This window comes from Conger conger, chromosome 1, assembly GCF_963514075.1.
Source record: "Conger conger chromosome 1, fConCon1.1, whole genome shotgun sequence".
NCBI classification, from domain to species: Eukaryota; Metazoa; Chordata; class Actinopteri; order Anguilliformes; family Congridae; genus Conger; species Conger conger.
Genome location: NC_083760.1, coordinates 55,613,968 through 55,629,337, shown reverse-complemented (window position 1 = coordinate 55,629,337; position 15,370 = coordinate 55,613,968). Strand labels below are relative to the sequence as shown.

At 48.3% G+C, this 15,370-nt stretch overlaps 1 protein-coding gene across 16 annotated transcripts in view; it reads right to left on the bottom strand.

Annotated features, from left to right (window-relative positions):
* LOC133109790 (E3 ubiquitin-protein ligase UBR5-like) overlaps positions 1-15,370 on the bottom strand; it is a 56,219-nt gene that overhangs the window by 4,245 nt on the left and 36,604 nt on the right. For 6 of the 16 annotated variants that reach the window (XM_061219389.1, XM_061219396.1, XM_061219415.1 and 3 more), the window contains exons 34-51: positions 15,094-15,333; positions 14,566-14,689; positions 13,869-13,980; positions 12,980-13,111; positions 12,409-12,441; positions 10,731-10,988; positions 9,073-9,341; positions 8,132-8,343; positions 7,891-7,950; positions 7,348-7,581; positions 6,781-6,857; positions 5,406-5,578; positions 4,888-5,001; positions 3,378-3,592; positions 2,488-2,608; positions 1,756-2,101; positions 1,086-1,173; positions 830-974 (exon numbers count right to left, since the gene is read on the bottom strand). In XM_061219389.1, the coding sequence (XP_061075373.1) occupies positions 830-974; positions 1,086-1,173; positions 1,756-2,101; positions 2,488-2,608; positions 3,378-3,592; positions 4,888-5,001; positions 5,406-5,578; positions 6,781-6,857; positions 7,348-7,581; positions 7,891-7,950; positions 8,132-8,343; positions 9,073-9,341; positions 10,731-10,988; positions 12,409-12,441; positions 12,980-13,111; positions 13,869-13,980; positions 14,566-14,689; positions 15,094-15,333 (2,953 nt within the window). The remainder of the gene's footprint in view (positions 1-829; positions 975-1,085; positions 1,174-1,755; positions 2,102-2,487; positions 2,609-3,377; positions 3,593-4,887; positions 5,002-5,405; positions 5,579-6,780; positions 6,858-7,347; positions 7,582-7,890; positions 7,951-8,131; positions 8,344-9,072; positions 9,342-10,730; positions 10,989-12,408; positions 12,442-12,979; positions 13,112-13,868; positions 13,981-14,565; positions 14,690-15,093; positions 15,334-15,370) is intronic. The other 10 variants (XM_061219499.1, XM_061219508.1, XM_061219528.1 and 7 more) reach the window with 6 other exon arrangements.

Genomic DNA, 15,370 nt, shown 5'->3' with positions numbered 1-15,370 from the left:
GCACAGCAACGCTCAGACGCAGAGCAACGCTCAGACACACAGCAACGCTCAGACGCACAGCAACGCTCAGACACACAGCAACGCTCAGACACACAGCAACGCTCAGACACACAGCAACGCTCAGACACACAGCAACACTCAGACACACAGCAACGCTCAGACACACAGCAACGCTCAGACGCACATTAACGCTGATATTCAGGTTCTGTATTTTCCCTACGGCCACATTTTCCAGCATTTCTTTAAGCTATGCACTATATGTGCCAAGTAGCATATTAACTGTGACACACTTTGTACATAATGTGAGCCGGATCATATAAATCAGGGGGTTCCCAGCCAACTAATCTCTCAAGCAGTTAAAGCTTACCAAAAACAAATTTAAATGATTCAACAATTATGTGCTTAAACAGATTTGGACACAATGCAGGTTTGGCTCGTAGCCAGTTGTGTTCCCTCTGAATGCTTCAATTTTCCACAAATGGTTTTGTTTCACTGAGCGGGTGTCCACACTTTCAGAATTGATTTCGGTACGTGCATAAATCGAGAAATTGAAGCTATAGTTGCCTGAGTAAATATAATTTGTAACACAAGCATTTGTTTCTGAAATAAGAGGCAGGCACTGTCACCCCTCATTAAACAGTGAGTGTATAATTAAAAACAATATAATTAAGTATATAATTAAGAACATGCTTCAAGAACTGCAACTGCAGTTGGAATGAAAAGCGGCACACACAAGGGCCCGATATAAATGATACTTCATAAACAGATCCACTCTCATTCTGCATTGAGCTCAAACAGTGCTGTGTGGAGCGGAGCGGTGGGCTGGTACCGGCTGCATGGCGTGAACCCGGGGGTACAGCCTCTCTCCCAGGGCCTGCCTGTGCGCCGGCAGGGGGTCCGGCTCCTCGCTGGGGTTCCCCTCCGAGGCGGGCCTGAAGGGCCGGGTGTCGACGGACAGCTGTCTCCTCGAATCCCTAAGACAGATGCACACAGTGGGGTGAGAAGGGCAGCTTCTGTCTCCAAGGCCAGCAGGCCGGTTGGTCGAAAGGACGCCGGGCGGTGTTGGCGGCGTGCGATTGGCTCACCTGTCCCTGTCTCTCCGAGACCCCGCCCTCAGGCCTCCGCTCCTCCGCTCTCTCTCCCGGTCTCTGTTCCTCAGGCGCTGCATCAGATCTGCACGCAGGAAAGAGCCAATCAGCTTTCATCACACCACATTCACTAAAATCACTGCCATTCAACAGCTTCATGAAAGGCGTGATGATGGCGCACAATTAGTAGTTTTCAGATATTAAGCTTCAAAGCTCTCACATCCGACACAGATCAAAATGACAGACACCCGAGAAGTACACTGTGAATGTAGTTAGAATTACCTATCAACATATTTATGAACTATGTTTGCAGCAAATGATTACTGTTGAACGATTTTAAATTATTTTCATTTAGTTTGCCACCAATGCATTTTTAATACAAATGGATGCGACTTAAGGCAAACAAGGCCAGCTAGCTGATTCATTGCTTACCTGTGATTTATTTTTAAGGTAAGAACAAATATTACATCGATTAATGTGTATTTATAGCAGTCAAATAATCGTCAACTTCTGACATTTTTGTTTGCTGCACACTACCTTCAAGCTGTGAGCTAATGTATGTGGTGAACAGAAAAAAATAAAACAACAATAATATGTTGGTGAACATTAGCTAATGTTAGCCAGCTTGAACGCATGCCTGCCGTGTTCTCTGGGCGTGGGTACGTACTGCTGGCCTGCATGCCCTTGGTGGCACTCTGCACACAGTCCAGGTTGGGCAGCTTGTCGCCGGAGAGGAAGGCCTGGGCGATGGCGGTGTAGAAGCTGCGGGCCACGCCGCTGCCCTCTCCCGGCTCGTCCTTGAAGGTGACCTTGACGCGGTGCACGGCCATGGGCGTGGTGGCGCAGCGGCGGCCGAAGTGCGCGTTGAGCTGCCGCATGGTCTGCTGGACCAGCTGCTCCCGCTCCCGCTCCACCTCTAGGGCCAGGTCCCGCGACTGCTGGTTACGCAGCTTCTCCATCTCCCGCCGGAACTTGGACTCCTTCACCTCGAAGCCGCCCAGCTCCGTCAGGATCTGGCCGGAGCGCAAGGAACAGGGACAAACAGTCATTTTACAGCATTTTTACTATTATATACAAAAATGTCAGTTTCTGTATCATGCCATTCCTTTGAACCTCCATTGTCCATTGGCCCTAGTGCAGGGGTGCCCAATCAAGTGCCAATGAGGGTCAAGTGTATGCAGGTTTTCATTCTATCACAACTATCACTAGACCACTGATTTCACTAATTAACACACTTTCAACCAGAGGGGGGGGGGGGGACTAATTGGGGAAATTAGCTGGCGTAGTGATTGGCTGGAATGAAAACCTGCCTACTCTCGGTCCTCCATGGAAAGCGACTGGCACCCCTCCTCTAGTGTGAGGGGTATGTTCCTTTCAGACCTAACATTAGTGTACTCACAGATCCCGGCTCAGCCCCCACGTCCTCCATGAACACGCGTCCGAACAGCTCCAGAGAGAGGCGCCAGCGCCCCAGCAGCATGTCGTGGGAGATCACCATGCCCATGAAACTGCAGTGAGGCCTGTACCAAGAGAGGGAGAGGAGGGGTGGAAACCATGTCACCGTCTACGGACAGACAACTATGCTCCTACACGCACTGTTGCACAACAAGCTGGTTTCAGCAGAGGGAAAAACAGAAAAGAAATGGAGAAGTGATGGAGGTTTGGGAGTGGCTTGGTCACTAAACACAATCACTACAAGTACAGGGCGAGTCCTAGACTAGGCTATGCATTATTGCATTACATTACATTATTGACATTTGGCAGACGCTCTTATCCATAGCGACGCACAGTTGATTAGACTAAGCAGGAGACAATCCTCCCCTGGAGCAATGCAGGGTTAAGGGCTTTGCTCAAGGGCCCAACGGCTGTGCAGATCTTATTGTGGCTACACCGGGATTAGAACCACCGACCTTGCGGGTCCCAGTCATTTACCTTAACCACTACGCTACAGGCTGCCCAATGTGGTGGGACCCAGTTAGCCACATAATGCCACACTTTGGAACTCGCGATGTCCAATCAGTGTTAATTCACTTGCAGTGAACTACCTGGCTTTGCAGTAAAATAAAGGACAACTTTAGTGGCTCACAGGCACAAGCATCAGGGAGAGGAATGCTGCCATTGCATCACCCAGATGGGGGCTACACATTAGTGGTGGTCACTGTAAAGCGCTCTGAGTACGAGAAAAGCATGATATAAACGCAAGGAATTATTCTCATTATCGTTGTTATTAATGTGCAGCGGGACAGGGAGCTTTAAAAAGGAGGTAAAAGGGAGGACAGGAGCGGGCACCTGAAGGTGGGGAGCGGGGGCCCCTCGCTCTCAGCCAGCCCGATCTCGGCCAGCAGGCTGCTCTTCAGCTGGGCCGCCAGGTCGTGGGCGGAGGGCGGGGCCCGGGGCACCTCAGGCTCCGGCTCGGCTACGGCCTCATCCTCCCCGGCGCTCCGCGACCGCACGCTCATCACGTTCCTCATGTTGGCCGAGAATGACATCTTGGTGGGCAGGATCTGAGCCAGCAGGAGGGTCACAAAGTACACGGTGAACTTTACTGTCCACCAACACCTTCATCTTAATCCTCCAGGATATTCACAATTCACGCTCTTGGCAAGGACGACACTAGTCATTCATGGGCAGTTCACCATTTCGTGGTTGCTTTTGAAGTATGGGATTGGGATCATGGGCTCGTTGAACGAGAGTTCAAGTTCGAGCCTCCTGGCAAAGAGAACTAGCACTTTGACCAAAAGGTCTTGTCATGCGAGATATTTGAGATGGAGTTCCTGTTTCCATTGACCTTAACATTAAAGATTACAGCCTATTACACTATATAACAATGAAGGTATGCCATTTTTAGTTTTTTTAGCACATGCACCCTTCTTCCAATGCCAAAACCTGCTTTCTGATTTGAGTAACTAACACACTCAGTGTTGACTCATTTAAAAATAACACCTGGTTTGAGTTGTTGTAATGCCAAAACAAAATTCTAATGCCATTTGGCACTCTCCAGAAGCAATTCCAGATGCTTATTTTTTATTGATTTTCCCCAACAGTTTTTTCTGGCAACCCTTCCAAAAAGGCAGAGGTATCTGACGGTAGATGTGGAGACGTTATGTCCCCAAACAACCATATAGTGTAACCAAGATTGATAGCTCTCCAACCGCTGCCATTTTTATTTGCCTCCCAAACTGGCTCACTATGTTTCGGGACAAGATACAGTCACATCATCCACCAGGCAGGTTTACCACTGTTGCAGTGGTTTCATCTTCTTAATTACTGAACTAATAGGGGAAAGAGCCTTATCTACTTCTTATTTATGTATTTGGAACAGTCTCCTGACTTCATTTCTTTATAGCCCAGGGAGGCCACAATAAAGTAAACTAAAGCAGACATTTAATTGAAGTAGCAAGTTAATGTCAGACTTTGGTTAGAGTTCATTTCAAAGACATATTACAGGTGTGAGTAATTGTGACTTTTGGGGGAAAAACATGAATCTCAATCTTTGTCTGAGCAACCAACATTACAAATTTAAGAGGATGATTTTCAAATTTGACTAGCCTTTTTACAGCCTTCTTTCGTCATCTTTCGCAAATGTGTGAATAATTTGGGAGGGCACTGTAGCTATTCAGGCCAGAAAAATACTGTATTGTAGATTAATCTGCTAATTTACAATACAATTTTTAATCATGAGACCATTTACATGTACCAGACTGTGGATCCCATCCACACACTATAATGAGTCCCCCAGCAGGGCAGAATGAAAGATCAGATTGGTGATGCTCTGTAGCAGATTGGTATCCATGGTTACCTCCAGGCAGTTCCTGTCCACAGTCACCTCAGTCAGGCCTTTGCTGGCGGTGAACGTAGATGAGTACAGGCCCTGACTGGGCCTTCCAAACAGATCCTCCTTCCTCGCATTTGGCTGCAAAAGAAATATTGCTTGTAAATTACTTTTACAGAAGACATTTACAAGTTTAGTTTACAGTTACAGTTAGTTTAAGTTACACCGTGCAGGTTTAGTAGATCACCTTTCAGTCACACTGCAAACAGTTGTCCATAAAATTTTATGTAAATATCTGGAAACATGTCCAGGAAAGAAAAATCAGCCACAGTTCAATGCAAAAGTGTTGGGACAGTGAAACAATTTTTGTTGTATGTCTTGTATTTATGTCATACGACTTCCTTTTTTGTACCTAGTCAGCTCATGACCAGCACTATTTGTATCTCGCTGAGCACAGAACAATTGGAATAACCACTGGTTTAATAAAAACTGAAAACCTCAGGCACCCTAAATCAAAGTGCAGGCAGAGGCTGGAGTATATTCACCTGTAACAGGTGTGGCTGGTCAGCCAGGGGGATGGCCTCAGCGAGGGGCACCTCGAAGGGGTTTGGGGGGATGCAGCCCAGGAAGGTCATGGAGTCGGAGCGGCGGAAGAAGGGATGGTTCTGCCCTGCCTCTGCAGACATGGGCTCCTCGTCCTTGTCCTGGAGAGTGGAGCCTGAGGGGGAGAAGAACCGTGTCAGACAAGACCTTCAACCAGACTATGCTCGCTGTTTAGCCTCTTCCATTCAACAAGCACTGTCCTCTTCCACTGCTCCCCAAGGCCCCAGTCGAAAGTCCTAAAATCTACTGTTCCCCAAGGCCCTGGTCTAAAGCCCTAAAATCTACTGTTCCCCAAGGCCCTGGTCTAAAGCCCTGAAATCTACTGTTCCCCAAGGCCCTGGTCTCAAGCCCTAAAATCTACTGTTCCCCAAGGCCCTGGTCTAAAGCCCTAAAATCTACTGTTCCCCAAGGCCCTGGTCTAAAGCCCTGAAATCTACTGTTCCCCAAGGCCCTGGTCTCAAGCCCTAAAATCTACTGTTCCCCAAGGCCCTGGTCTAAAGCCCTAAAATCTACTGTTCCCCAAGGCCCTGGTCTAAAGCCCTAAAATCTACTGTTCCCCAAGGCCCAAAAGTATTTACAATTTTGATCCATATATTCCTGAGGGTAACATTGACATACTCGACTACTCCATGTCGACCTGGACAAGATTCTGCATGCGCATCTGGGTAAGAGCGTCTGCCAAGATTAATGGAATGTAAAGCTACATGAACTACGAATAATTTCATTAATTACAAAAATGTCTGTTCTCCTTTTAAAAATAGCCTGTGTGTAATGAAATTCATATACCTGTGATCAAATAGATCAAATCAAGAACCGCATACTTTTTAAAATGAAGCACCACATTTCCATAGTGGGTTTAATTAAATGTCCAAGCCATTGCTCAATAACAGCTTACTGGCAAGATGGAACAACATTAGCAAACCTCACTGTGTTTGCACTATTATTTCTATGCTGTATTAGCACTAACATGGACCTGAAGAACAGCACTCTGATCTGAACTGTACCTTTATGAAACTCCCTCTTCTTCCTGCCACATTTCTGCCTAAATCCTCTCCTCCTGATTCTGCCTTCCAGAGAGCCTAGCGGTGCGTCACAGGTCATCACACAGACGCATCGTTAGCACAACCGCACAGTCAAACCGCATACAACCGCACAGTCAAACCGCACACAGCAGCACAGTCAAACCGCACACAGCAGCACAGTCAAACCGCACACAGCAGCACAGTCAGACTGCTCAGAGCAGCACAGTCACACAAAGCTGTGTTTTAAAGGGCCGTAATCCACTACAGCTGCTAGTTCGGCAGAAGCCTGACTCACTCTGATTGGTGTCCTCGTCGTTCTCATGCTCAGAATCTTCGTTGTTGTCCAGACCGAGGTCCAGAATCTCCCGAGGTCTGAGAGCGGGGGAGGGAGAGAGAGAGCAGGAAAGAGGAAGAGAGCGAGAAGGTTACAGGATGCAAGGCGAGCGTGGCAGCAGTCATCCCTCACCCTTCACTACGCCTCCCTGCTGTTCCTCACACCCCAAAGCAAGCGTGAGCCACTGCAACGGAGCCGCTTTTCAATGCATTAATCGGCTTCGTCTTCATTTTCTTGCATATAAATCTTCTTTCTTTTTTGCTTTTGAAACTGGAACCCTTTAACAAATGAACTAGCTAATTGTGCATTAACCGGAGACACTTGAGCGAGTGTGAACATGCGCAAGTGAGGATTCGCCCATTATTTCTCAAATGACATTCAGGGAATTACTCATTTCTCATTCTTCTACCGAAACGGTGTATGGATAACTTCTCATTGTAATGGATGTTCAGTTTGGATTAGCATAGTGCACCCTGGGAAATGCCTAAAGGTGCTGTGAGTAACTGGGAGGGCGCGAGTGCACGGCACCTCTTCCTGTCCAGCTGCGGCGTCTCCAGGGTGGTCTGCTGGTTCATGGCCTTGATCCAGTAGATGAGGGCCTGGAAGACGTAGGCCACGTGTTTGAGCGAGCACACGTCCAGCACGGGCAGCACGTCCGAGTGCTCGTCGTTGTGAGAGCGCATCAGCGAGAGGGCGTAGTTCAGGAAGTCCCCGCGGGCCGACAGCATTCCCTGCCGCGCGCTCAGCAACGTGGCGGCACGCCTGAAACACACACACACACACACACACACAAACGCACTTCTTACTCCCAAACGCCCACACGCTTCTTACTCTGAGGCACACACACACACACACACACGCGCGCTTCTTACTTTGAGGCACACACACTTACACTGACACACACACACACACACACGCTTCTTACTCTGTTGCACGCACACATACACACACACACACACACACAAACACACACTACTTACAGTGAAACACACAATCTTCTCTGACATGCACGCACTAGCTACGGAACATCAGAAATGAAGCAAAACTAGGTGTGTGAGTGTGTAAATCCACCATATTTCAGAAGCTGGTGCCTTATGGGGACGTGTAGGTAGGGAGAGTCCCCATATCGTCCTGTGTAAATGAAAATACACACGTAGACCACATTTAGCATGGCACTAAGTAACTGATTATAGACAAGGCGGGAAAGTTTCATAAATCACAGGAATGCACTGATGCTGGTTTAATCACAGGAAAGTGAGGACTATGTACTCATGGGGGCCGAGGGTGCCCTCAGCGGTTCTCTCAGCCTTACCTTCGCCCCTCCAGGTTGCGCAGGCTGGCCTCCTCCCGGGCGGGGACGCGCTCTCTCCGGCCCGAGTGCTGTGAGGCGTGGAGCGGGTGGCTGGGGTGCCCCGGGTCTCCGGCGGAGGACAGGGCCGAGCCGTACCGCAGCTGGGCCTCGGTGGAGTCCATGATGGACACCATCCAGTTCCAGGTGGGGATCAGCTTCTCCTCAACAAAGTTCTGAAAACACACACACACACACACACACACTTAATGCATCTGATCTCCTCTCACACACACACACACACACACACACACACACACACACACATACAATCTGATCCTCACACACTCTCACACTCTCACACTCTCACACTCTCACACTCTCACACTCTCACACACTCACACACTCACACACTCACACACTCTCAACCTCTCAACCTCTCAACCTCTCAACCTCTCAACCTTTCACACTCACAAACAGACACCTACTGCTCCTTCCTTACTAACGCTACACAATATATCAAGTCATAATAAGTGTTAATCACTGCTATGGGTCGTCTTTTTCTTTAATCGTACCTGGTGCTGTAGTAAGACATCACAGATATTTACTGGGGTTGATAAGACAGCCAATCAGGACCTCCCCATGTTGGCAGTAATATCATGCAGCCCTATTCCATAATGGCAGTTTAGACTCCAGCTACAGAGCATCAATGCGAGTGACGATGTGAAATGGATCGTCATCTGGGTTATACTCTGGGTCGACTGGAGTGCGTTAATACTTTTATAAATTTTTAAGCAAAAGATAACAATTCTGCCATTTCAATCGAGCAGCACTCACTGGACCACAGCCTGGCTTTAACACACACACACACACACACACACACACACACACACACACACACACACACACACACACACACACACACAACAGCACTGCTCCACGCCAGCGAGCAGAAGGCTCCTCACCTGCAGGTTGACGGCGTCCTGGTAGCTGAGCTTGACAGCGGCGGGGTACTGGGAGTACACCAGGTGGTTGTATTTGGGGATGAGGCCCATGAGGTCGGAGATCTGGCGGATGACGATGCTGTAGGCGCGGGCCAGGCTGCTGGCCGAGGTCAGGTAGCTGCTGGAGTTGCTGGCCTCCAGGGCCGCGGCCGCCGCTGCTGCACTGCTGCTGATGGCCCCGCTGCGCCGCATGTTAGACGGGTCGATGTAGATCAGCCCTGTGGAGCTCGCTGGAGAGGGGCACGCCAACAGACATGCAGGAAACGCAGGCACGCGCACACACACACACATCCACAAATACAGTACACACATGCATACACACACAAATACAGTAAACATACACACAAATACAGTAGACATACGTACATACACACACAAATACAGTACATAGATAGACACACATATACACACAAATACAGTACACAGATACACATGAAAGCATGCATGCACACGAACACACACACACAGACAGACAGACAGACAGACAGACAGACAGACAGACAGACAGAAGCATATAAAATAATTAGTCTTTATTTTTCTGCCCTCTAAATTCAGAATTACTGGTGCAGACAAGAACCATACTCCTGCGGCTGTTCATCAGAACTACAAATGAAAAAGTCAAGACCCTCATTCCCCTTGATCAGTTGGGTGCGGTGCACTCTGCTACTGACTGCACTAAAGGAACTGAACTGAACTGGACTGAACTGAACTGGACTGGACTGGACTGGACTGAACTGGACTCTTCTCTTTCAGGAACTTTATTCTCTCTTCATCTGAAGGACAGTATCTTCCACAGCCATCGCTGGAGGACTGTATTTTTTTTTTGGCGTGCCACTTAAAATCACTTACAGCAGCAACTCAGCATAACAAAATAAGCCAAACCGTACTTATATTGACACAAGGATGCTACAGGACATTATGGCCTGACTGCCGGGCTAAACAAATATTAACAAGCATCTGTATTGTGTCCATTTACATTTATAGGCCAGATTCTTCACACCAACATTCTCGATCAATCCGGGAACACGCAGAGAAGCACATCTCCCTGGAAACGTGCTGCCAGCTGCAGTTTTCACTCTGTAACCCAGCTGCTGAGCCGCCCGTTTCACTGGCAGTCACTGCTGCATAATCCCAACCAGGCTCACAATCCCACCAACTAAAACCCTCCCTCACTAAGTGAAGCTGTGACCAGCTGAGTGCTGCGCAGGGAAGCCGTTGGTCGCCATGAAAACTGAAACGAATGTGCAGCAATACCATAACGGTTACACAACACAGTCAAATATGAGAACCTCCATTCAGAATTAAAATTTGGTGAAGGAATAAGGCTTACCCTTTCAGTCCCAAGAGTGCCATATGGCACTGAAGTGTAACTACCTTAAAAGCCGCAGAGTGCCATATGGCACTCTCAACCTTATAGCCTTTACACCAATTAAAATGATTGTTTAGAGTCCCTATTAAAACCTCCTAAACTTTCTCAGTTCTCTCAAACGAGCCAAAATCCTTAAGGATTTGGGTGGATCCACTTGATATGTGGGACTGAAAGGGTTAATCTGTGTTAGTGAAACTGGCCCTACACATTTTAACTGTATGAAACGCGTATGAAACGGGGCGGCACTCACCCACGGGGGTGGAGGAGCTGGAGGGCGCGGCCCCAGGGGCCCTGTGGCTGGGGGTGGAGCGCACGGCCCACTGCATGGAGCGCGGGGCCTGGGCGGCCCCTCCGGCCTGGGAGGCCCCCGAGGCGCGCTCCAGGGGCTCGTCCAGCAGCACCGTCTCCTGGTCCACGTCCTCGCTCTGGCTGCTGCTGCTGTCCGAGTCGCTCGAGTCGTTGGACTGGGAGTCGTCCTCTGAAAAGAAGGCAGGGACACTGCTGGCACCTTCAGGAGGGAGGGGGGGATTCAGAACAGAATAAGGGTTCAGTGCGGGCCCCCGCCCCTCAGCACCCGCCCCCTGCAGTGTGCGTTAGTGCTCAACGCCGCCATTACACAGCCCCAACACCGCCACAGCCACCGTGTAAACCACCAGCCACACCACACCACTCAAGCCACACCCGACCGGCCAGCTTGGACGCATCGCCATAAAGCATGCTATGCAGCTCTACCGCCGTCTGCTTTACCCTGGGTGCGGGGCTTCATACGTGACGTGCGAGCTGCATATTAAAGTCATAGGCCTCGGAAGTCTGACGTAACCCAAAACCTTTGTCCATATACGGATTTCCAGATCAAAGCATAATTTTTCTATGGAAAAAATGAATGGGAGTTTCACACAACTGTCTGTCACAGTCTGGGATAAAAGCTGGAATTTAATACTTGGATGTTTTTATCTGGACACATTGCTTTCTAAGTGGCACTGGGTGCGCTGAATTCTGATGCCAACAAAATTGTTTTTTTTTTTGCTAACAAAAAGCTAACACTGCTGCCTATCTTATATACCTCAGGGATCGCAGGCTAGTCATACATTACATTATTGCCATTTGGTAGATGCTCTTATCCAGAGCAATGTACAGTTGATTAGACTAAGCAGGAGACAATCCTCCCCTGGAGCAATGCAGGGTTAAGGGCCTTGCTCAAGGGCTGTGCGGATCTTATTGTGGCTACACTGGGATTCGAACCCCCAACCTTGCGGGTCCCAGTCCTTTACCTTAACCACGACCCTACAGGCCACCCCAAAGCTACTGGATAAATATTTAAAATATCAAAAATATTTAAGCAACCATTCAAATTACTTTTTTCAGAAATTACTAACGAAAACACCAAAAATAACAATAAAAGATATTTACAGTGATATATACAACAGTGCGAGGTACAGCATCTTGAGCGTGCGGCTATTGTGCGACGAGTTGACTATAAAATTTGGATGAAAATACACAAACGTCCAAATTTCATCACATATTTTACAGAATTTTGAAAAACTCATTCTCCAAAAAGAATTCTCCCATTGACCGTCAATTTTCTGATCCGGAAGTCTGGAAAATGCGAACAAACAATAGATATTTCTGAAGGGAATGACGACACGACTTCTGAGGCCTATAAAGAGAAGCATTAGTGAATTACCAAAATAAAGCCACCCTGGTTAGCCAGACACACCTTAGTTTGTTATTTAGCATATGAAAACCAAAGCAAGAATAAATAAACAACCCCAAACTTAACGTTAGAGTCCAAGCATGAACAGTTAACATTAATAACACAAGTGGAGTGTACGTGTGGGGCAGGTGAGATTCGGGGAACTACAGCTGTAGTTTCTCTTCACCCTTGTCCTGGTGTATGTGCACGTAAGGAAATAAAGGGGAGCCCATACCAAACAAAGGAAAGGCCAGGGAGACCCTACTTCCTGCAAATGAGATAAATGCTGTTTTCAGCCAGAGACTAGCACGTATCATCATTTCAACAGCAACCGAGCACTCGCAACACTGCTGTGCGGTTTCCCTAGCGGGCTTGTGCAATGCAACACGCCCTGTGTAGGAATTACACAACACACGCAAATCATACTTCTAAAATGCCCTGGAAATATCCAGTGGAACTATACTGTCCCTTTCCTTGAAAACACTGGGCTTCATTCACCAACAGTTTTTTTACTTCAGTTGCATGTTAAATATCTTAAATTAGACCTCATCGTAAAGGGGAAAATTAAATACAAAATTTGTACTTTGTTTAAAGCAAAACCTACTTCCCCTTTTGGGAACTTATTAGGTGAAAAAAAAGGCATTTCTCATGTGTGAAACTCAGCAAGTAAGAGTTCAGAACAAGGGCATCTAAAGGGTTTAAAACATTTCCAAAGATTAAAAAAAAAAAAAGAAAAAAAAAGAAGAACAAAATGTACAGTTTCCATTTGCAACTCAATCCTCAATGAGGAAAAAAAGGGTGTGTACCTGCTTCAGAGCCAGCGGTTGCCGCAGTAACGACGCTCCTCCGGCCGCTGGCATTGTCCTGGTTGCTATGGTTACTCTCGCTGTCGCTCTCAGTCTCAGCGGCCGCCAGCAGGTCCAGCTCCATGTCACTGCCTGAGGGAGAGAGGGCCAATCACGACTCCCGCTTTCACAAGAGCCCCAGAACCGCCGTGTCATTGTGTGTGAAGGGCAACTCGACAGGGAGAATGTCTGATGGGTTTTTTTTTTTAAATGGGTTTAATTTTATTTTTAGCTGGAAGTTCCATTCCCTATGACTTATGCAGCTAAAGACTGCAGTACTCAATAGGTGGCATTCAGTAGCGAAAACAAATCAACAGGACTGAAAATGGTATGTGCGTGTGCACTTCCAACCTGCTGGGAAACAAAATGAGTACATTGTCTTCATGATACTTTCACCAGTTCCCTTCAGACAAGCCAGATCTATTATAAATATGGCAATATTGCACTTATAAACTGCTCTCTTCGGTTCAGCCCACAGGTTTACGATTGGTTTGCGCAGAACATTTTGCTGTCACAGAACCAATTCCAGGTATGCTTTGGGTCATTGCCTTGCTGGAAAGTCCACCCGCAGCCAAGTCTCAGCCTTGTGGCAGAGGCAACCAGACTGTCAGCCAAAATTGATACGAGGTGGAATCCATTTTACCATTGCCTTTAACCTGAGCCCCTGGACCTCTGGAATGAAAACATCACTGACTATTATTTTATTTTGGTTGGTTCCACTGAAACATTAAAAAAGTACAGTAGTAACCATACTGTTTATTTTTTGAAGTGTTTTTTGTAGATGGAAATGGACTGTGTAGCCAAACAGATGTGACGGTTCCGTGCAGTTGGGGAGTAAAGGAGGTCTCACCATCCTCATCATGCTCATCGTGCTGGCCCTCCGTCTCCACGTGCTCCTCTCCCGGCTCCTCGTGGTCGTCATGGTGATCCTCCTCCCCGGTCACACCCTCCACTACCTCCACCTGGGGCGGACACAGTGCTGGTCAAAGCACAGTACAGTACAGGGGGCTACTGAAGGCTACACCCTAAGCCAGGACCTCACCCTCAAACTGAAGACCACAGGGCGAATGACATCTGGCATAAATGCTGACTGTTAGCGTCTAAGTCCAACGTGATTGCTATCCATCCTATTGTTTCTGTAGCCGTGAGGTCTGACAGGAAACCTCTACAGGTTTCCTTCTCCTACGATGTCTGAGTGCTATTCAGCTTTTTTTACCTGCGGCTGCCTGGTGTAAATGCTATTTTTTGTTGCCAAAACGACTGATGTAAATACAATTAGAGGTTGTTTTTTGTTATCAAAAAGAGAGTGATAAACAACAAGCCATGTTATTGTTTTGTCTGGAGGGTACACTCTTAGGTAGCCAGACGAAGTTCAGGAAGAGGTCATGCTATCCACGTAGCCTGTAGGCTAAAAACTGTAAGTCCGCCGCACCTCAGGAGTGTAATTCTGGACATTAAGGGAGACAATGTTCAAAATGACATTGGAGACAAAAGAATAACCACGCAGGTTTTGGAGGGAGAGAGCACAGGCAAGCAGGGTTCCCGACCTCCTCAACGTCAGCGGAGACGATGTCGTCCTGCTCCTCGTCCCTCCCGCGGGCGGGCTGTGACTGGCTGCTGTGGCGCGGCGGTGGGCTCCTCATCATGTAGGAAAAGGTGGACTGGCTGGAGCTGGGCGGGGCAACACAGGCACGGCACAGATGTCACTGGCTGTGCCACAGGTTCAAGCGCAGAGACGAGCATCTGCCACACAGTCAAACTGAAGTCTCCATAACAGGCCTGGCTCAAATATGTCATTGTTCAGGATTCGAATACTTTGCTCGACTGATCTTGCCGGGTGCAACTGAGCCAACCGAGAGAACCAGAATTCAGGCTTTGCACTTTGTTGTTCCAATACACCAGACAATTTCATAGGCATTTCATAGGTTCCAATCCACCAGACCAGCCATAGGACGGTGGAAACCTGCTTCCAGTTTATGCTTCAACGGCGGGGAGAAATTTTAGAAAGAAACAAAGAGCTATACAGAGCTGAGTATGGGGTGAGTGTAAAGACTCTTTGGCCGGTGTTGAAGTACCTGCTGGATTGGTCGGGGGAGGGCCGCGGGGGCAGGGGCTCGACGGAGAAGAGCTCCTCGCTGCCCTGCACGGCGTCGATGCTGGTGCTGGCCAGCGTGAAGGGGGCGGTGGGGCGGGCCACGCCCATGCGCACGGGCACGATGAGCGACTCGGCCACGTTGCACAGCTCCTCCACCGCGTACGGCAACAGGGCCTGGAACACCCGCCGGCACTTACCTATGGGCTGGGGGATGAAGTTACTGCAACAGACAGAGACACACATCACCAACAACCCCA